The sequence below is a fragment of the Cetorhinus maximus genome, chromosome 16, assembly GCF_964194155.1.
Source record: "Cetorhinus maximus chromosome 16, sCetMax3.hap1.1, whole genome shotgun sequence".
Taxonomy (NCBI): Eukaryota; Metazoa; Chordata; class Chondrichthyes; order Lamniformes; family Cetorhinidae; genus Cetorhinus; species Cetorhinus maximus.
The window spans coordinates 62,240,119-62,261,597 of NC_135894.1; the positions used below are offsets into that span (position 1 = coordinate 62,240,119).

The 21,479-nt window shown below is 39.2% G+C and overlaps 1 protein-coding gene across 1 annotated transcript; it reads left to right on the forward strand.

Moving 5' to 3' along the window:
- Positions 1-3,715: 3,715 nt before the first annotated feature.
- Positions 3,716-21,027, forward strand: cct8 (chaperonin containing TCP1, subunit 8 (theta)). Its single transcript, XM_078559902.1, has 15 exons — positions 3,716-3,888; positions 7,032-7,122; positions 7,218-7,297; positions 8,492-8,641; positions 9,246-9,426; positions 9,533-9,594; positions 10,594-10,731; positions 12,119-12,297; positions 13,019-13,085; positions 13,172-13,259; positions 16,135-16,250; positions 16,762-16,833; positions 16,913-17,077; positions 18,149-18,268; positions 20,759-21,027. The coding sequence occupies exons 1-15, from the start codon at positions 3,829-3,831 to the stop codon at positions 20,834-20,836; spliced, it is 1,647 nt and encodes a 548-aa protein (XP_078416028.1). The 5' UTR covers positions 3,716-3,828; the 3' UTR covers positions 20,837-21,027.
- Positions 21,028-21,479: the final 452 nt, after the last annotated feature.

Below are 21,479 nucleotides of genomic sequence, written 5' to 3' on the forward strand. Positions count from 1 at the left end.
TCAATTTCATTGTAAAAGTATAAATACTAATGAAAATCCATAATATACTGTGTTGGAGCAAATGTATGAGGTGTGTAATGTAATAAAATGAATAAATGTTAGATAATTAGTATGGATGAAATGTCTATAGTTTGTAATGTTATGAAATAAATAATTGCTAATTCATATGAATTCTTTAGTGTTGCTGGTTTTTACTTTATTCCATTGTGACAGCATTTTTTGAATTTAACTTGAGCCCAAATCAAACAAACATATTGTCAACCTGTTGAAAACATTATCCGTGTAAAGGTCGACCCCATGACTTTTGGTTTAAAAATTTGACTTTTACACGAGTATATATGGTACTTTCCAAGAGGGTAAATGGCAGTGATGGATTCAAGCTACTGGAATTTGCAAAGTGTCTAGGCTTGAGATTGCACAGTGAGAGAAGGATAATTGAAATTCTTGGAATAGATGTAGGTTTCGCTGAAATAATAACCAGGTACAAAGAGAAAAGGAAAAATAGGCTTATTGCTTTCGAGAGATGGAAAGACAGGCCATTTTATGGTGAGTTTGTGGTTTGAATGAACTGGTGTATTTGGAGGTGGATTCTGAAGTAGGGTCCATTTCTGTTGTATAATGGCCACTCTGTAGGTTCCATCACAATCTGAGGCCCTTCCTATGCATGCTCGCGGAGGCTGCTGAGAATTTGGGATCTGGAGAGCTCCTTACAGGACTGCATTCCAGATTAGTGTGTTTTTAATCAACAAGAACTATTGGTTGATTTAGAACTTGATTTATTTCTGAGAAATAAGTGGGGAAAATACAGCTGAAACTAGGACAATTGGGAAAAGAACATCTGCACAAAGTTAAATCCCAGAACTGAGAGGAGCTGAGACTTATCAGGAAAGGCTGGACAGGCTGAGGCTCTTTAGAGAAGAGGAGCATGAGGCGTAACCAGATTGAGGTCTTTAAGATTATGAAAAGGTTCGATAGGGTAGGGTGGATGTTTCCATTTGTGAGGGAAACTAAAACTTGGGGATCATAATGAAAAGATTGTCACTAATAAATCTAATAGAGAATTCAGGAGAAACTTCTTTACTAAGAGAGTGGTGAGGATGTAGCACTCACTACCATATGGAGTAATTATTGTGATAGATGTATTTAAAGGGATGCCAGATAAACACGCAAAGAAAGGAATAGAGGGTGATCACATTGGGTAAAAAGGGGTGGTGATCCCATGTGGAGCATAAGCCAGTTAACCAGATGGCCTATTTCTGTGCTATAGACTGACCGTAACTCTATATATGACACATTGACAGACAATGCACTATATATTAATGTAATCTGTATCATTTACTAATAGAAGTCAAAATTGGCCAAAACCAAACACCTTATTCACATCGTGGAAAATATTCAATCAATCTAGCTAAAGCCTGAGTGTCATACAGTAAATGAATGGAATAACACAGCCATTTGGCCAAATAAACATCAGAAATAGTGCAGTGGGGCTCCTTGTAAACTCAGGAAATTTAGATGAGCAGCTGAATCATGCAGACCTGCAAGGCCTCAGGTTCAATACCTGGTCTGCTCTGAATTGGCCAGTTTCTTCTCCGGTGACTTTCAGAGCACTACAATTCACTTTGGCATTGCTAGCTTAAAGAGAGGAAAAATCAGCTACGGCTCTGACACGTGACCAGTGCATGCGTGGGGTGAGTGCGGACAGGATTCGAATTGTCTGTCATGCCTCCCTATAACAGGGTGAAGAATCATGATTATCAAGGCTGAAGCCTATGAATTGGTTACCTGAGGGAGGTGCCTGGGGACCCATAGCTCAGCAAAGAGTCATGTCCTTCAGCAAAGGAGGGAAGGAGAGGAGAGGAAATTAGTCAGAAATTTAAAGTACCTCTTATGTAATAAAAAAAATTTTCTCTGATTTGAAAATGTATTTCTCCTCCCCTGTAACTCTGCCCATGTATATAATTATCCAACTGAGAATGCAAATTTGCATGCTTATTCCAAATCTCTCTCAATGCTGCTCTTAAGTATAGCTGATCGGAAGTGTGCTTGTACAGGCTCAACAGCCAGCTTTCTCTCCCTACCTACACAGAAATGCCACCCTCACTACCATAGTTATAAAACCACTGCTGGCTAGATCCCATAAACAGAAGCCTAGTGTCGGTGAGGCTAGTAAGCCTTAGCTGATTCGTAGCTGAATACTCTTCCCAAACCAGCAACTATCGGACAAAAAATTTACCTGTTGCATTTTCAGACAATCAACTCAGGGCAGCTAGAAACTTGCCCACTCTTATTAGATTACATACTGTCAAAAAGACACCAGGAAAGAAGAACTGAAAATAAATATCACAACACATTAGAGTCTTGCACATCCCCTTCAATTTCTCATGAACAATGTCTGGACAAATATGTGTGCTCATATGGAAATCAGGAGTAAACCCATATTCGTTTTGTTTCCATCCTTGTCTCTTGAAGGTGCACTGGGGTTATGGGATACATGTCTTGTAGTCGTCATCAGTTTTCCTTCGTAAGCAATGATGGCAATTTCTTGCATGTGTAGAGTCATCTGGGCCAGCATTTATTGCCCATCCCTAGTTGCCCTTGACAAGGTGGTGGTGAACTGCCTTCTTGAACTGCTACAATCCATGTGGTGTGGACACACCCACAGTGCTGTTAGGAAGGGAGTTGCAGGATTTTGTCCCAGCGACAGTGAAGCAACGGCGATATATTTCCAAGTCAGGATGGTGAGTGACTTGGAGGGGAACTTCTATCTGTTGCCCTTGTCCTTCTAGATGGTAGTGGTCGTGGGTTTGGAAGGTGCTGTCTAAGGAGCCTTGGTGAATTCCTGCAGTGCATCTTGAGGATGGTACACACTGTTGCCACTGTTTGTCGGTGGTGGAGGGAGTGAATGTTTGTGGGTTGCTTTGTCCTGGACGGTGTCAAGCTTCTTGAGTGTTGTGGGAGCTGCACTCATCCAGGCAAGTAAAGAATTTTCCATCACACTCCTGACTTGTGCCTTGTAGATGGTGGACAGGCTTTGGGGAGTCAGGAGGTGAGTTACTCATCGCAGGATTCCTAGCCTCTGACCTGCTCATGTAGCCACAGTAATTATATGGTGAGTCCAGTTCAGTTTTTGGTCAAGGGTAACCCTCAGGATGTTGATAGTGGGGGATTCAGCAATGGTAATGCCATTGAATGTCAAGGGGACATCAGTCTCAAATTTTGTTTGTTAACATTGTTGTGAAATGCTTTGGGCTATCTTATCATGTTACTGGTAAATTCAATTTGTTGTAGTTTCAGTTTGATCATAGGGCAGAGGCTTGGTTAACCAGCTCAGCTTTTTAGTTCTGTCTTCTGTTTGTAAAAGCGAAAATTGTAAATAGAAGCCACTAGTTAATTTTGGGGAATTCTGCAAAAGCTGATCCCAAAGTCATACCCCAGTAAATCCTGGTGCATGTAATGAATGATAGGCCAAGGAATGCTGATGGCCATCAAAGATGGAAGCTGAAGTGGCTCTTTTCCTTTCGTTTGGTATCTCGATAGGTCTCTTGGTGCACTGCAAGTGCAGTTAGTTAGGCGAGTGAAGCAGAAAACAATGTCCACCTTCCCCTCAGCAAAGCGACAAAGCCGGCTTTCCCGCGGTGGCCGCTGGGAGGAAGGGCAAGAGAAGGGGGGGGGGGTGTTCGTGGTGGCCGCTGGGAGGAAGGGCAAGAGGGGTGGGTGTTCGTGGTGGCCGCTGGGAGGAAGGGCCGGGCCGCAGTGCGTTCTGGGGGTTTCTTTTCCGGCTGGTCTGAATCTTGGGAGGTTTGAGCGACACAAAGTAACTGAGAAATGGCGTTGCACATTCCCAAAGCTCCGGGCTTTGCCCAGATGCTAAAAGACGGTGCGAAGGTGCGTTATTGAGACTCTGGGCTGGGGGGAGGGTGGGAATATTACGGGGGAAAAATGTCGGCCCCTTAAGTGCTGCGTGTGCTGAGCGTGCTGAGAAAGTTCCAGAAGGACCGAGAAATATCGGCGGCGGATTCCCCCCCCCCCCCACGCCCTTTGCTCCCTCGCCCCCCGCCCGTTGCTCCCTCGCCCCGGGATTCCTCGGCCGAGGACAGTGTTCGGGCCCATAGCCCATAATCAGCCGAGGCCCGTGGTTACCCTCGGGCTCTGGCTGAGGCGGGAGAGGGGGAGCGGCCGCCGGCTCCATGTGCTCGGGGTTGTCAGCGGCCTAGTGCCGGGGGCCGGAGATCATGGAGCAGCCGCCCCTCACCCTCAGGCTGGGGGTGTTGGAGGGGGAAGGAAACAGGGATAGTGTTGGTGCTGGATTTACAACTTCATGTTTAAACTGTGAATCTAGTTAATAACTGGAATAGAGTGAAAAAAAAAACCCTTTTAATACAACACCAGGGAGTGGGTGGTGAATGAGCCTTACCTATTATAGCCTGTAAATCAGGATCAGACTTCAGCTGGAATTATAACTGATATCAGTTTATTAAAGCTGAGATGTTGGGTAATTGTCAGAAGTACTAACAAATACTGTTCATCCACTTTACTAAGATCTGGTAGTATTTGCTGCATTGTTATTCAGTTTACATTGTAAAATAAGAGTCTGCAGCAAGATGTCTTGCTTCAAAAGTCTTTTGTACTGCCAACAATGAATTGGTGAGTTTGGAATGATGAGATGCCAGTATTTTAGTTTAGTTTTGGTTAAATCCAAACATCAGTTGAAGCTGTATTGTTAATGGTGCAGAACGTGATCAAGCACAAATTCTACCCTTTTCAACCCGTTTAGATATACTTAGCAGCTATATTCAGTACAATGATATCCTTGCTCTCGCAGAGTTAGAAGTTAAATCACAATTGGTAGCTCTTAATTTCCACGGTACATAAGAAAGCAGATACTGGATTAGTTGCAAGTTTATGGTTTGATGTGCATTTGGCTTTGACCTGTCAATTAGTGGTAACAGAGCTTATTGATGAGGGGCCTGTTAGTACATTCTCTCGTGTCCATCATGCCATAAAAAATATTGTGGCCACAAAAATCTTAAGTACTTTTGTTTGTACCTGTGCAAAATATGCAAACAACTGACTTTTGTATAATGTATCTTAATGTAGGAAGACATTTGTTATGATATGGCAGGTGGTATTTGGTAGGCCAGGCTATCACAATGATTTTGCAATTTATATTTATTACGACAAGGCTGGTGCACCAAAGTCAGAAGTAATGAGTCCACTACCACCTTTAGAGATTTTAAAGATTAAATTAAAACATTTTTTAACAAAAGAACAACAAACTTAAACACGCACAAGATTACAGTTACACAGTTATAGCAGTTCCCAAAATTTCTACTTAACCAAACTCCTAACTACACACCTTTTAAGGCAACAGTCCAAATAGATTCCAAATTTATAAAGTCATCCAGCAATTTTACCACAAGCACCCACTGGACAATAGAATCCCAAAGGCTTTTAACACAACTTTGTTTACTGGAACAGCAAACTTCTGCAGGTTGGCTAGAGGCTTTTCCCCCAGCAGCCTGTTTCACACAGTCACCTTTCAAGATCTCACACGGCCAGGCTTTTGATTTATAAATCCCATTGTTTCCACTTGTCTTTAGAAGTTACTTTTATCAGAACATAAAAATCTTTCATGTTATCATTATGGCCAGCACTTCTGGGAAAAATCAATGCAATACCCTTGCCTTTTTTATCTTGCCAGGTGTAAATATTCTCCATGTCCCTTTGAAATTCAAGCACTTGTCCACTTATCTAAAAATGCAAATTTCATTCACACCGTATCTGCTGACCTCACCCCTAGCTTTACTCATCTCCATTTCAAATGCCTGTTTTACACCTCACTTCTTTAATAATTTAAACCTTGTAGTCTTAACCATCTCTTTTATTAAATTAGCCACAGTACCATACACACACACACACACACACAAGCCTGCTTTAAAATATCCCACAATAATTTAAGAAAAAATGTGATCGTTCCTTGACACATTGTGAGGTGCTTTATAGAGGAAAAACAGATACTGAACAGAGTTAAAGGTCAATGAAAGCATGATCCAAAACATAAGTTGTGAGGGTGTGTTTGAAAGCAGAGAAAGTAGCAGCAAGGTACCAGGATTAGTGGGAGTTGAGTGCCTAAATTGGTTGAAGGTGCTACTACAGTGTTGCAGCCAAGGGAAACTGAAATGCATAAGAGGCCGGCGATGTTTGCTGCTGCTAGGATGCCGCTAAGGTAAATGAGTAAATTGATTAAATTCAGTGCGTTATGGTGAATGGGAACCAATAGAGGTCAAGGACGATGGGGTGATAGATGAGTAGCTTTTCATAAGGACCAGGATATAGGTTATTTTAGATATGTTTGGAGCTTGTAAAGAGTGGGAACTCAAGGCCAAGAAGACTGGATTCTGAAGCAGTCCTACTTGGATGCAACAGACATTTAAAGAGTAAATGAAGTATGGAAGATGTGTAAGCTTTTTCTTAATATGTAATCATGAGGGCAGGTTGAACATGTTATCTTATCAATAAAATAACCCTTGATGAACCTACTGTCAGTAGTTTGAGAACCAATGGTGATTTCAAGCACCAGTGAAGTAGAGAAGCTAGTAAGGTAGAGAGAGTAGCAAAGAGTAGGGTCAAGAATGCTGAAGGTTCTGTTGTACTTTTTCCATGCTAATAATTACACCCATTGTGGAAAATTGTGGAGGATCTCAAGAGAAACTAATGGTGGGGGGGAAAATTAATACATTTTATTGACTGTAGCTGACTCATGATTGTTTATAATAAATAGAAAATGCTAGAAATTAACCAGGTCAGGCAACATCTGTAGAGAAAGAAACTGAGTTAATGTGTCAATGAGTTAGTGCTGTACTAACAGCATACATAATAAGTGGGATGCTTATATTTCATATCATTCTATGAAAGTTGTTTAATCACCAGCTAATTACATTTAACCTCAACCAGGGCCATAATTTTTCATCGTGAGTATTTTTGGTAATTATGCAAGCTGTAATTGTTATCTATTTATACATTTCCAGCACTTTTCAGGCTTGGAGGAGGCAGTTTACAGGAATATTCAAGCTTGCAAAGAGTTGGCTCAGACTACCCGTACAGCTTACGGCCCAAATGGTATGATTATTTTGCTTCATACAATTCTAGGAAAAGCGCTTCCTTGTGCTTTTATTACTGATGATCTTATACTAATAGACTTAATATTTTTATAGGAATGAATAAAATGGTCATCAATCATGTGGAGAAACTTTTTGTTACCAATGATGCTGCTACCATACTGCGAGAATTGGAGGTAGGTGGTCAAGTTACTTCACTTCTATCCAAAAAAGTGGAGCCTGTTTAATGACATTTCAGTTTCAATTTGGCAATCTAATACCACCATCAGCTGTTTATATTTGCAAAATACAACTATAATTAACGAAAGTTAGGGAGCCAATAGAAAACCAAGTTCTTCCAAAGGCCAGTTGAAGGAATCCTCCGTGTAGCGTGTTTGTATTTTTTTTGCAAGTTTGGATATTTTCTTCAGTAAAATTAGAGAGCGATGTCGGTGTGCATAATATTTTAATTGCATTCCATTCACAAGAATATGTGGAAATCCTGATCAAGCCGAAACCATCCCATCTGTTGATGTTCTCTTTAGGGCACACTAATTTACTTTTCCTACTTGGAGAGAGAAAATCAAGTGTTGGTGATAATAGTTTGTAGACCTCCTATTCTGCTTTTCAATAAATGGGTATCAATTGATTCTGAATCAACTATCTTTTAACTCTATATATTCATTATCCGCTGGGGTGGGGGGGATTTGATCTCTAACCTTGCTTAAGGCTTGTGTATTTTGTTTGTGTCCCTTTAATCCTATGTTCACTGTCCATGATAAATACTTTTCTTACTTCCACTTGTTTAAAATTCTCATCCTTGTTTTCAAATTCCTTCATGGCCTCGTCCTTCCCTTTCTCTGTAACCTCCTCCAGTTCCACAACCCGCAGATATGCCTGCGCTGCTTCAGCTCTGGCCTTTTGCACATTCCTGATTTTTCTTCTCCACCTTTGATGGCCATGCCTTCAGCTGCTTGGGCCATAACTAAGTGTCTGAATTCCCTCCCTAAACCTCTCTGCGCCCCTATCTCCTCCTTTAATATGCTCTTTAAAACCTACTTCTTGGACTAAACTTTTGGCCCACTGGCCGAATATCTCTTTGTGGCTCCATGTCAAATTTTGTTTGATAATCACTTGTGAAGTATCTTGGGAGGTCTGCCTTAAAGGCACTGTATAAATACAAGTTATTCTTCACATCTTTTGTACATTTGAGATGTATTCCCCTAAGTTTTTTTCTGTAGCAATAATAAGTCTAGTCACTTGAACCATTCTTCATAACTTAAATTTCCATGCTTTGGAAACTGTTATTTAAACAATAATAAATCCATCTGGATTTTTGATGATCCTCCCTTCTGATGATTCCATTTAATTTTGGTATCTGTTGGAAACAGGTTCAGCATCCTGCTGCAAAGATGTTGGTACTGGCTTCCCATATGCAGGAGCAAGAGGTTGGAGACGGAACAAATTTTGTGCTAGTTTTTTCTGGTGCTCTACTAGACCTAGCTGAGGAACTTCTGCGAATGGGTCTGTCGGTCTCTGAGGTGGGTAGATTTAAAAAAAAACAATTATCTGGAGTTTTGCCTTCATGGTTTTGATGTATGTTCTGCAGTGTTCAAAGCTTGAGAAAAGGGTATTAAAAGAAATGAACCTTGTACATTGCTATTTTTTCAGTGTGACGGATACTTGCGGTCATAAATGTGTATGCTCGTTAGCTGTGGCCAAAGTACATGTTGAATGCGTTTCTATAACTAATCCCTCTAAGTTTGGGGTGCTTAAATAGTGAACCAGACAGTTCCAAATTGCTGACAATCTGGTTCAAAGTAGTCCAAATTTTATTTCACTGGTTTTAAATTGATTCAATTTTGTGAGCTTAGAGGTTGAAAGCACTTTTCTTAGCTTTGGTGCCTCCGCTGGATAAGGCTATGCTTCTGGGTTCAGTTAGTATGTGTTCCAGAGGAAGTGTAAGAATCTATGCACTTGAAGGTGCTGTGGATTACTGCTATGACCAATAAGCAGATATTTAGAAGTTAACTTAAATTTAGCTGGATTAATATTTTTGTTGACGGAAGATTCAGCATTTTTTAAAAAGTGCTGTGGCAGAAAATGTTTTCAGTTTGATTGTTTCATGCTGTTTTTACTATGCAGGTAATAGAAGGCTATGAGGCAGCCTGCAAAAAGGCTCTAGAGATCCTTCCAGACCTGATCTGTTCCTCTGTCAAGAACCTGCGGGATGTAGAAGATGTATTACCTGTCATTCGAACTGCTGTAATGAGCAAACAATATGGCAATTCCGATTTCCTATGCAAGCTAATTACACAAGCGTGTGGTATGTGTTTGGTTGGGAACAATACATTTTTTTAAATTTTAATGTCAGGAACCCCATTAGACTTTTTTTGAAAGCTTGTATAGTAATTACTTTGTTTTCTTTTTAGTATCTATCTATTCAGAATCCGGACATTTTAACGTGGACAATATTCGAGTCTGCAAAATTCTGGTGAGTCATATGGGTGAAACAAAATTTTTGTCATTGCAATATTAAGCTTGCTAGGACGTACAGCTTTAAAATTGGAATAACAAAACTCAATTTTTGGTTGTTTGTTGACAACCTGTTGACAATCTGTTCACAACCTTGTCACATTTGCCCCCGAGATGAGCTTCTGACCTCTTATGCCATCACTAAGATCGCCATTTTCCACCTCCATAACTTTGCTCTTATCTCAGTTCATCTGCTGAAACCCTTATTCATGCTTTTGTTACCTCTGTACTTGACTATTCCAGCTCACTCCTGGCTGGCCTCCCAACATTCTGCCCTCCATAAACTTGGATGCACCCAAAACTCTGCTGCCAGTCCGAGTCTCACCAGGTACTATCATCCTGTGTTCATTGACCTCCATTGGCTCCCAGTCAAGCAACGTCTTGATTTCGAAATTTTCGTTCTTGTTGAAAAATCACTTTAGGGCCTTGTCCATCTCTATTTCTGTAATCTCCTCCAACCCTCAGAGATATCTGCACTGCTGTAACTCTGGCTTCTTGTGCAGCCCTGATTTTAATTGTTGCACCGTTGGTGACCATGTCTTCAATTGCTGAGGCCCTAAGCTCTAGAATTCCCTACCTATACCTCTCTACCATGCTTTCCTCCTTTAAGACACTACTTAAAACTTAGCTCTTTGACAAAGCTTTTGGCCATCTGCCATATCTTCTTCTTTGGCTCAGTCATATTTTGTTGTATAATACTCCTGTAATGCCTTGAGATGTTTTATTACTTTGAAGATGCTATATAAGTATGAGTTATTGCTTCTGTAGCATCATAAAGATTTTGTTTAATGAAATTGCAGGAATTCTGCAGAACATTACATATTTTAATTCTAGTTAAATGGATTTTAGATGCATTTGTGGCTGTTGGCAGAAATATTTGCTTAATTGAACATCGTCCCAATGGCGTGTTTGGAAAGGGCATGGTGTGATATTGATATATAATTTCTATTTTTTTTAGGGATCTGGTGTGCTTTCTTCATCAGTGCTTCATGGAATGGCTTTCAAACGAGAAACCGAGGGGGATGTTACTTCTGTCAAAGATGCAAAAATAGCAATATATTCTTGTCCTTTTGACTGCATGGTAACAGAGACAAAGGTACCATAGTTTAGGTTCTGTTTGATAACCTTTCAAAATCCATATGATTAATATTTATGAACTGTAAACCATTTTTATACTAGACTTAAGACGTAATGTTAGTTGAAAAGACTACCCATGGTATTCCTCACAGTTTTTAATGCTCGGATCATGATACTACATTATGTATGTTATACTCATAATGTAGAGTTGTTTAATCTGAACTACACATTTAAATGTTTTAGTATAATTGCTGTAAGTAAACCTGACACCAGAATTAAGTTTCTCTCATTTCCACCGGTTCTCTTGCTGCTTCTCCCAGAATCAATCTTGTACTGTCTGAAAATGCCTTTTATGTCACATAGTGGTGCAGGTGTTAGACTCTATAGCAAAATTCTCCAGCTCTTTCATAATGGCACCTGTTAAGGTGCCTGCAGCTAGAGCCTCCATCAAGCCTGTCAAAGGAGGAGGAAACCCACCGTCCTCAGACCAACAGCACTTCACATTCATTTAAATGGAAGACTTGGAAACAAAACTCTGCACATGTGAATCTTGCACTTGATTGCCCCACTCTTTGGTACCATTATATTGGCTCAAGCAGACATGCAAGTGGCTCAACTAGAATCTCAGTACTTTATGCATACTTGCTTCAAGTTTTAAATGTCATTAAGAAGCTCCTCCAGTTCACAGTATTGAATAGCAATGTGCCTTGTTAATTAAAAACATGAAGTAATAAATTCACTATACAAAAAAAAACCCCTCAATCCCATTGGTGGTCAGCAGCCTACTCCTTCATCAAGTACCATGACTATCACCTGTTTTGGTCACTTGCTGCATTACTACCTGCATCTGTGTATGTAGTATTTGATTATGGCTGACAATTGCTTGGTAGTGAATATCAGTGCTGCTGGTTTTGGGTGCGTGTTGCTCTCTCCCTTGCCTGCCATGTTGCAGTCTCTCCTCAGGTAGAAGGATTTGGGTATGGTGAATATCAGTGTCCCAATTTTTGAAAGAAAATGGTTCTGACAGTTATGCAGACCTTGAGTTGCAACAGTGCAGTGGTGATTTTGACTATTATGATTTGCCTTTTCATAAGTGATTTCATTCAAAATATTTTGACGTCTGCTACAGTTATTTTGCAAACTAGAGTTTGAGAGCTGAAGCATATTTGCCTTAATTTAGCAGTATTCACATTGTATATTCTTGGATAACCTAAACTCTTTTTAACAATTTTAAGAGTAATTTGTTAAATTTCATTTGGCATTATGTAAAGATCCTTAACACATTCTGTATGAACCTTCTGTTCCAAGCTACTTCTGAGCACAATCATCGCTAGAAGCAGTCAAATTGAATTTAAATTACGTAAGGAATGAATAATCTTTTCCAATGTGAAACTTTCTTTTTGAAGGGTACAGTTTTGTTAAAGAACGCAGATGAATTGATGACTTTCAGCAAAGGAGAGGAGGATCTCATGGAGGTTCAAGTGAAGGCTATAGCAGACACTGGTGCTAATCTAATCGTAACTGGAGGGAAAGTAGCAGACATGGCTTTGCACTATGCTAACAAGTACCAGCTGATGCTGGTTAGGTAAGTGGCTTTATAAATTAGTTTCTGGACTAGGTTCGTTTCCTCTTGCTTCATGCTGAGAAGCAGATCTGAGTGTTCCATTAGGGTACAGTGACTATGCTGATATTGATCGTAAGTTTTTAAAAAAATGCAGTTTAGCTTACTGAATGTGACATTACCCATCAATGTATACAAGCATTCCATTAAGTATTTCAAGGACATAATTCTATTTGGAGAAACTTTTCATGTTAAACTGGTATAAAAACTTTTGGATCTTTAGGGATCTACTGAGATGCTTAGTAAAGTGTGTGCATGTGGATGATAGATTGAGGTATGGCTGCAGTGCTGTCAGTCAAATAATAAAAACATAGCACCATGTTAACATACATAAAAGCCATTTGGGTGAGTTACTGGAAATGCAAGCACTTGTGGGATGGTACTACAGCAGGAACCACTAATCTTGAGGGAAAACATTATGGTGGAGGCAGTTGTTTGTAATAAAAATTTTGCACGTGGACCAACATTTAGGGGGAAAATTGGTATTCAAGAATGAAGTTATTCAGGCTATTTTAATTTAGTGGCAAACTGCTCTATCAATTAGATTTTTATTTGATGAGTGGATTGCCGTTGCTATTGATTCTGAAATGTCTGTTCGTGTAATGTTTGAAATTATAGTCAAAAATAAGCCTAAATGGCTCATCTTCGTGACCTCACCCAGTGGTCTCCACTTTGTTTTTGCCAGGTTGAACTCTAAATGGGATTTAAGAAGACTATGCAAAACAGTAGGAGCTACAGCCCTTCCAAGATTGGTGGGTAGAAAAGTAAATGCAACCTTTTGATAATTGCATTTAACTTTTCAATGTGATTTTTAAATTTAATGGTGTGAATTTTTCAGACACCACCCACTCCGGAAGAAATGGGGTACTGTGACAGTGTTTATTTGTCAGAAGTTGGTGACACACAGGTGGTGATAGTTAAGCATGGTGAGTTTTTTTTTAATTGAGTCTGAATTATAAATGATTGACATGCTTAAGGTACAGTTTTCCCTGAAATCTATTGCGAAAAACTATTTCCATCTGGAAGCCCATTCTGCTTGTGAACAGAAATATGGGAGATAGTGTTCTTGGAGTTAACAGTAAGCTTGGTCTCCCGATAAGCTCACTGAATCTTATATTCTCCAAACCCCTTTGATTCAGACACCATATGTGAGAGCTTTGTAGGCTGATGGGACAAACATTTACAAGTGATTTAGTTCTGTCACCACCTTGTCACGTCATCAATTGTACACGTTTGTCTCCTCAGTAATGAACACTTGTTTTAAACTGCAGACTATATAGAGGTGATTCGTCTCTCTCGTATTTCCTTCCCCTGAACTGAGTGAACATGCACTTTGTAGCGTATTCCATGTGTTTAATGATTTTTAAATCGTTTCAAGTTTGTGGATTTTAAATACTGCACCAATTCAATAGGTAAAAGAAGGCTATGTTTCAAATTTATACAATATTGATCATTTAAATATATTTCAGTTTGAAACTTCAAGGAAATATACTTTTGGGATGAAATACAAGTGACTTAATTTTTTATGTGCTATGGATGCGTTCAGTTCAGCTGTTGAGGTGTGTGGGAGCCATTGATGTAATCTGCGCTTTGAGGCTACTTTCCGGGCAGCATAAAATTTTTGATTGTTTTAATTCTATGCATAGAATGGGTAGAGAAGTAGAAGATTTTTGCTAAGAAAAACAGGAACAAATCAGCAAATGTTAAGCAGAGCAGGTCAGTCAAAATCTGTAGAGAAATGAAAAGGTAAGTTAATGGCACAGGCATAGCACTTACAAACAGAGCTGAGAAAAAAACAAACAAGTACTTTAATAGAATGTGGCAAACATCCCCCCCCAATAAAAACACTTTGTTCTTCGTATTTTTCTTTTTGTGAAAGGCTGGTTCATTATTTTTTTCAGTTCTGATAAAGTCTGAAGCAGTAACTTTAAAAACAAAAAAGATTTGGATTTACAAAGCGCGTTTCAAGACCACCGAACTTCTCGATATGCTTTCGAGCCAGTGAAGTACTTTTTGAAGTGTAGTCCCTGTTGTAGTGTAGGAAATGCGGCTAATTTGACCTCAGCAAAATTCCATAAACAGTGCTGTTGGAACGACCAGTTCTGTTTTTGTGATAAAAACAAAAAACTACTGCGGATGCTGGAAATCCAAAACAAAAACAGAATTACCTGGAAAAACTCAGCAGGTCTGGCAGCATCGGCGGAGAAGAAAAGAGTTGACGTTTCGAGTCCTCATGACCCTTCAGCAGAACTGAGTATAGTTAGGAGAGGGGTGAAATATAAGCTAGTTTAAGGGGGGGTGGGGGGAGGAGGAGAGAAGTTGGGGGTGGGTGTGGGGGGTGGGGTGGTTGTAGGGACAAGCAAGCAGTGATAGGAGCAGATAATCAAAAGATGTCACAGACAAAAGAACACCTGCGGTCTGTCCGCAAGAAAGACCCAAACCTCCCTGTCGCTTGCCATTTTAACACTCCACCCTGCTCTCTTGCTCACATGTCTGTCCTTGGCTTACTGCATTGTTCCAGTGAAGCCCAACGCAAACTGGAGGAACAGCACCTCATCTTCCGACTAGGCACTTTACAGCCCTCCGGGCTGAATATTGAATTCAACAACTTTAGATCTTAAACTCCCTCCCCCCATCCCCACCCCGTTTCTTCCCCCTCCCTTTTGTTTTTTTCAATAATTTATATAGATTTTTCTTTCCCCACCTATTTTCATTATTTTTAAATCTACAACTGTAATACCTTGACAGCCTTTCCACCCCACCCCCACTAGAACTGTACCTTGAGTGTCCTGCCATCCATTCTTAATTAGCACATTTTCTTAGATAATATCACCATCTTCAACACCCCTTTGTTCCTTTTGTCTGTGACATCTTTTGATTATCTGCTCCTAACACTGCTTGCTTGTCCCTACAACCACAACCACCCCCCCCGCCCAAACTTCTCTCTCTCTCTCTCTCTCTCTCCCCCCCACCTTAAACTAGCTTATATTTCACCCCTCTCCTAACTATACTCAGTTCTGCTGAAGGGTCATGAGGACTCGAAACGTCAACTCTGTTTTTGTGATGTTGATTGAGAGATAAACATTGGCAAGGACACAGGGGATAACTCCCCTTCTTGAAATGGTGAAATAGGGTTTTTTCTACATCCACTTGAGCAGGCAGATGGGGCCTGTTCAAAATCTCACCCTAAAGATGGCACCTCTGACAGTGCTGTTCTCTTCTCCCCATCTCTGATCTGCACTAGAGTGTCAGGCTTGGTTTTGTGCTCAAGCCCTAGAGTGGGACTTGAACCTTGAATTTTGTGATACAGAGTCAAGTGTGCTACCAATTGGGTCACAGTTGACAATCGTCTTTTTAAAGCGTTATACTAGATCCTTAGTGTATTTGTTCTGTGAAAACTTGACCTTAACTGTCATTTACAGAAAATATAGAGAAACATCAACAGTTTTTGTCCCTCCTGTTGGCTGGTCATCCATTAACTTTCATTTTTAAGAACTTACTTTTCATATCTGTTCAATCACTTTTCTGATGTGGAAATTTCCTGTGTTTTGTAGTGTTCTTTTATCTCCATGACCTATAACCTGGCATGTTTTATAGATGTGGTAGTACAGAGATGGCACAGTTAATTTTGTTTTTGTCCAAAATTGCACACTAAACTCAATGTTTTAAATAGAATGTCTTTCTGCACATCACATATGCTTCTGCTTAGCATTGTCTTTTTCTACTTGCTAGGTTGGACAGAAATGAAGCCATTACCTACCACTACATAAACCCTAATTGCTAGATTATGTTTCTTTACAGAGAAGGAAGATGGTGCAGTTTCCACAGTTGTAATCCGTGGTTCTACAGATAACATAATGGATGATGTTGAGAGGGCAGTCGATGATGGTGTCAACACTTTTAAAGTTCTTACAAAGGTACTGTATACTGGGCACTTCAAATCTATTGAAAGATTTCACTTCTAATACTTTTGTTTTGGGTCTTTGGATATTGGATCTGTTTATGGATCTTCAGTGTGTGATCAGCCAAGGTTTACATGATATATGAAGACTTGAAACTTATTGTTGAAGCTGGTGAGTTGATACTTGAAATAAGCAGACATGTAATTTCCTTTGTTTTCAGCTATTTGTCTATATACATGTTTTGTATAAGACTGTTGGGTATCTCCACTTATGTATCATTTGAGAGCTGACCAAGTATTCTAGAAGGTTTACAAGTTAATTTTTCACCTCGGGACCAATTTTGTGTTTGCTGTGGGGGCGGGCCACTGAGTGTACAGTTGCAGACTGCCTTCCTTGTTTTGACTGGATGAATGATTCCTCTATTACTGGTAGAGGACTTATTTCCTTAGTTCCTCATATTTCACATATTCACATTACACAGTTTGTTCAGATATACCTTCTTATTAACCAAATGTATAATTGACAGGATAAACGCTGTGTACCAGGTGCAGGAGCAACTGAGATTGAGCTGTCTAAGCGAATCACAACTTATGGAGAGGTATGGAAGGAAACAATCAGTTTGTAATTTTTAAGAAATTTGCAGTAAGGAATGAGTAATTGATTTTGTTTCTTTTCAGTCATGTCCTGGTCTTGAACAATATGGCATCAAGAAATTTGCAGAAGCTTTTGAAAGTATTCCACGAGCTTTGGCTGAGAACTCTGGTGTTCGGGCTAATGAAATCATTTCAAAATTGTATGCAGTACATCAGGAAGGAAACAGAAACATTGGATTTGATATTGAGGTAATTAATCAGCCCTTAATGTGTCCAATCATTGTAACAGTTACTGATGCTCTGGATTGAATGCCCTTGGGTTCAGTCTATGTTGTCCTCGCCAGGGAGTAGGTGCATTGTCTTTGTCTCTGGAACCTTGGTTAAAATCTAGCACATGCAGATGGATTGAAAGTCTTTTCATTTCTGGTGTACAGGTCCTACATGAATTTAGTTAAGCTCATGTTCCGGCAGATGGGAATTGGCATCATAAAATTAATTGTGATTGGATATGGATTCGTAATATTGGCCGGAGAAAGATGGGCTGATAATGAGAAAATTCATAATGCATTAGTGCAATCTCTTAAGGCAGTTTCAAAATTATTTGAGTCCATGCGGACTCGAAACGCTAACTGTTTTATTCTCTCCACAGCATGTTAGATCTGCTGAGTTTTTCCAGCATTTTCTGTTTTTGTTTCAGATTTCCAGCATCCGCAATATTTTGCTTTTATTTCAAAATTCTTCATCTGACTGCTGCTTTTCAAATCTTTCACTTTAATGAACACTAACTCCAAAGTATCCACCATAACTTTACAGTCAAGTGATTTAACTAGAAGCAATTCACTGCATTTTAATGCATGGGAACTGCTGTTTCTGCTTGCTGTCTTTAAGAATTTCATTAAAAGCTTAATGTGGTGATGCATGTATTGATTGTTAATTTTAATGTGTTATGTAATCTCTATGATGAAAATGATTTGAGTATCCTGGCACCAGACACTTATGTGACAAGTCATGAGATCAAGGTGGCCACAATATTGTTACTGACCAAAACTACTACAAGTGGCCATTTTTGGTTTGGTATTGTTAGCCAAAAACTAATGTAACTCCAGAAGGCACATTTTGTTGGAAACCATAGGAATTGTAATTTCAGTAGCATCTCTAGGAAATTCATAACCAAATCCCCAGTTTTTGCACTAAACCTGGTCATAGTGTTTTATCAGTTCTTTTTCTTTCAAAAAGAACCCCGAGTAATTGTTTTATTTCTCCCTAAATTGGCTGAGTGGCTGATATGATTACTTTATTTCATCATATTCTTGTTTTCAGGGTGAAGGTTCAGGCCTGAAGGACATGCTTGAGGCTGGAATACTAGACCCATACTTGGTTAAATACTGGGGAATTAAGCTTGCTACAAATGCTGCTGTAACTGTTCTGAGAGTAGACCAGGTGAGTAGTAGCTACCAGAGTGATGCTGGTATACTTGAAATTTTTTAAATGTCTGTTACTTTTGTTATGCAAATAGTCAGCTTTAGGTTTCATTGTGCATCATAGGGTTTGGCACCTTCGAAAATATGTAACCAACAAGTCTAGATGCCAGAAATTGGTTTTGAAATACTGATGTTCAAGTCTTTTGCAGCATTTTGAGAGAGATTTGAGAGCATTAACCTCTCTGGATGATTTATCTATCTCAAAATAGTTCTAAAGTACATGGAATAACATCCGTGTAAATTTAGCCTTAGTTGATAAATAGTGCCCAGTGGAGAAGATAACTTAAGTTCAGTATTTATCAAAGCGGGTATTTCAGTTTTATTCACTGAGGACAGAGTTCCATTTCCAAAGAGGCGATACCTCCAGTCCAGGGTATGCAGACAGAACAGCTTTCCCTTAACTTGAATTTGGTGTGAGACCATGCATGCACACAGCATCATGGCAGGTCATTGCTGACATCTATAGCCTCTTGAACAAAGTCTCCTTAAATTGTGGACCCAGTAGGCACACCTTGCCAGTGGCTGTCAAGGTGGCTATCACTGGAATACAACCATCCCTGGGTCTCTGTTTTGTGGATATTAATTGCAAACATTCTTAAAATATTCCTCATTGGTTTTCCACTCTTGGGAGAAAGTTGAAGAAGAATAATGTGTAATTAATTGGAACTGTACCCCAGCATAAAAAATTCCCACAGATGCCTTTGGGACTTCAACCAAATGCCCATTCTTGGATGAGCTTCAAAGTGTCATCGAGTTATTGGATGTCCTTGTCTATTATACATACACACGCATTTCTGTGGGTTGCAGTTGGGAGTGGAAACCTCAGTTGATTTTTAACTCTTTCTTTGGATCTAAATGCCCATTGTAGATGCCACTGGTTGAAATTAGCTAATTTGGCATTGATTAACTTTGAATTTTCTGATCTATGACTTAGCTCGCTTTGGTAAAGCCAAAGTATAAGTAGAGAGGGGAGCAACACTTTGTTGAAATGTAGGGCCAAACGTATTGAATTGCATTAAACTTGGAATTGATTTTTCTCAAATGTTTAATATATTTAGGATGATTCATAGCAACCATGAGTTCATTTTCAAGTGTTTGATTTCAAATTTGAGTTTCCAAACTTCCTGCTAAGGTATTACATTCATTTGACAAATTTTGGAATGGGGAGCAGCTGTAAGAAATCTACCTTTTGTTGTCCTTGCTGAAAAATACTTTGTTGGGACATTGTAGTGGTGAGCCTAAAGAATAGGGAAGAATGCAAGGACAGTCGTCGAATAATTGTTTTAATATAGCCTCACCCCTACAAAGCACAGTTAACTTGGCAAGTGTACTGATAGTCAGGTGCCTGTTTAGTGCTGTTTGAGTTGAGGGAATCATGGTATAAAACTTTCTCCCAACACCACCCTTGAGTGCAGCACAAGTGCTAGAAATATTAGTCATATTGCTGTCCTCCTGTCTTTTCACTGGTGTATTTGTATGTAGTTGCTCCATAAAGTTTTGAAATCTGATTTGAGAGATGCATTCATTTCTAAACAGGAATACTGTCAAATACTACTTTCCAACTTTAAATTAAACAAACAAACTAAACAACAAATGAGAGTATAATTCATAGTTTTTAAATGTTATTCTTTACTAATTGAAAATGGCTAGTAGAACTGAAGTCCATAATGGTTGAGAGAAGAAAATTCACTTCCCATTATAAGGAAAATGTACCACATAGGAACTGAATTAACAAATGAATGAAAAGTGTTCTCATTTGTATGTCCAAGCTAAAATTTAGGTTTGCACAAGGTCTTTATCTACAGTTGGACTACAATATACATGGTGTTTATTATGTGTCTGCTTTTATTTCTAATTCCAATTTTTTTGCATAACTTCAGTTTATGATGGCAAACTCAGGTGGTTCCAAAGCTCCAGGCTGCAAGGACACTGGCGCAAAGATGATTAGCATGAAGCATCTAATAAATTTGATACTCATTGAAGCAGGAGAAAAGAGTAGAGCTGAAATGTTGCAGCACTAACTGTGCTCGACCTCCACTTGCCCTCTAATTCCAGTTTCTGCAAGACTAGATATAATAATCAAATAAGTCTACAGAGGCTATGAATAGCAGATATGAAAGACTGTCCCCACTTAGTGTTGTGTAATTATGTGGTAGAGGTTTTTAAATATATGCCCACTTACTTCAGCTGTTCATATCTCATAAGCTGAACACTGCATGAGAAACTCTTTTGTATTCATTGAATATATTTGAAACTTAGTTGCTTCTTAAACTGGTTAAGTAATTAATGCAGAGTATGAGATACAAAATAACTTAATCATTAATTTCTCTTTCATGAACTGTTCCATATGCTTTTGTTCATTTTTCTGTGGGATAGCTGCATGAATCTTAAACTTTGCTCCTGGCCTTAATTTGTGATTTATACCACCTTGATGCTTTTTTCTTTGCAGATAATTATGGCAAAACAGGCAGGTGGACCCAAACCTCCAGCACAGAAGAAAGACTGGGATGATGATCAAAATGACTGAACAGTTCTAACCACGTAGGAGCGAATTTTTACCAACTAATGTGTACTGAGCAGAAGCCCTATGTTGTCGTGCAAATTGGATCTGTTGAGTTTTGTTATTTATGCAGCTTGTTTACTTATGAGATACAAAGTTGTGGCACTATCTAAAGGGCCAGAAAATACTGTTCTAATAAAGACTTTGGACTACCAAAACATGCTTGTCTTTATCTTAATTTGTAAGTGATATAAGGATAACCAATCCTAAATGTCAGTGCTTTTTTTCTGGGATAAAGTCCTTATGTATTAAAATGAAATATCATCTTCAAAAGTTAATTATAGGCTTAAATTGCATTTGTTTTCATGTGGTTAATTTCAAAAGGTATTAAAAGTATTTAAGCAGTAAAATTAGAATCTATTAGAATCAAGAATTTCTTGGGCTTACTTTTCATTCCTGTGTGTTGCTGCATTCATCTATTTCTTGCTACTGTTCCAAAACTAAATGCACTTTCAAGTTTGTTGTCCTTCATCGCTGGCTCATCAGACTGGAGTCGGTGTCTTTTTGACAGAAATATTGTCCTGACTCCCCACTTCAAACATGTGCTGAAGATGGACCCACTCACTTGCTAACCACTTAACTGAAATCACATGACTTCAATGTAGCTTCT

Bases quoted from the DNA above. Each gene is read 5' to 3' on its own strand.
- cct8 (XM_078559902.1), top strand. From the start codon at position 3,829: ATGGCGTTGCACATTCCCAAAGCTCCGGGCTTTGCCCAGATGCTAAAA. The intron at 10,732-12,118 runs GTACCATAGTTT...TTCTTTTTGAAG, and splicing joins GCATGGTAACAGAGACAAAG to GGTACAGTTTTGTTAAAGAA. The intron at 16,251-16,761 runs GTACTGTATACT...TATAATTGACAG, and splicing joins CTTTTAAAGTTCTTACAAAG to GATAAACGCTGTGTACCAGG.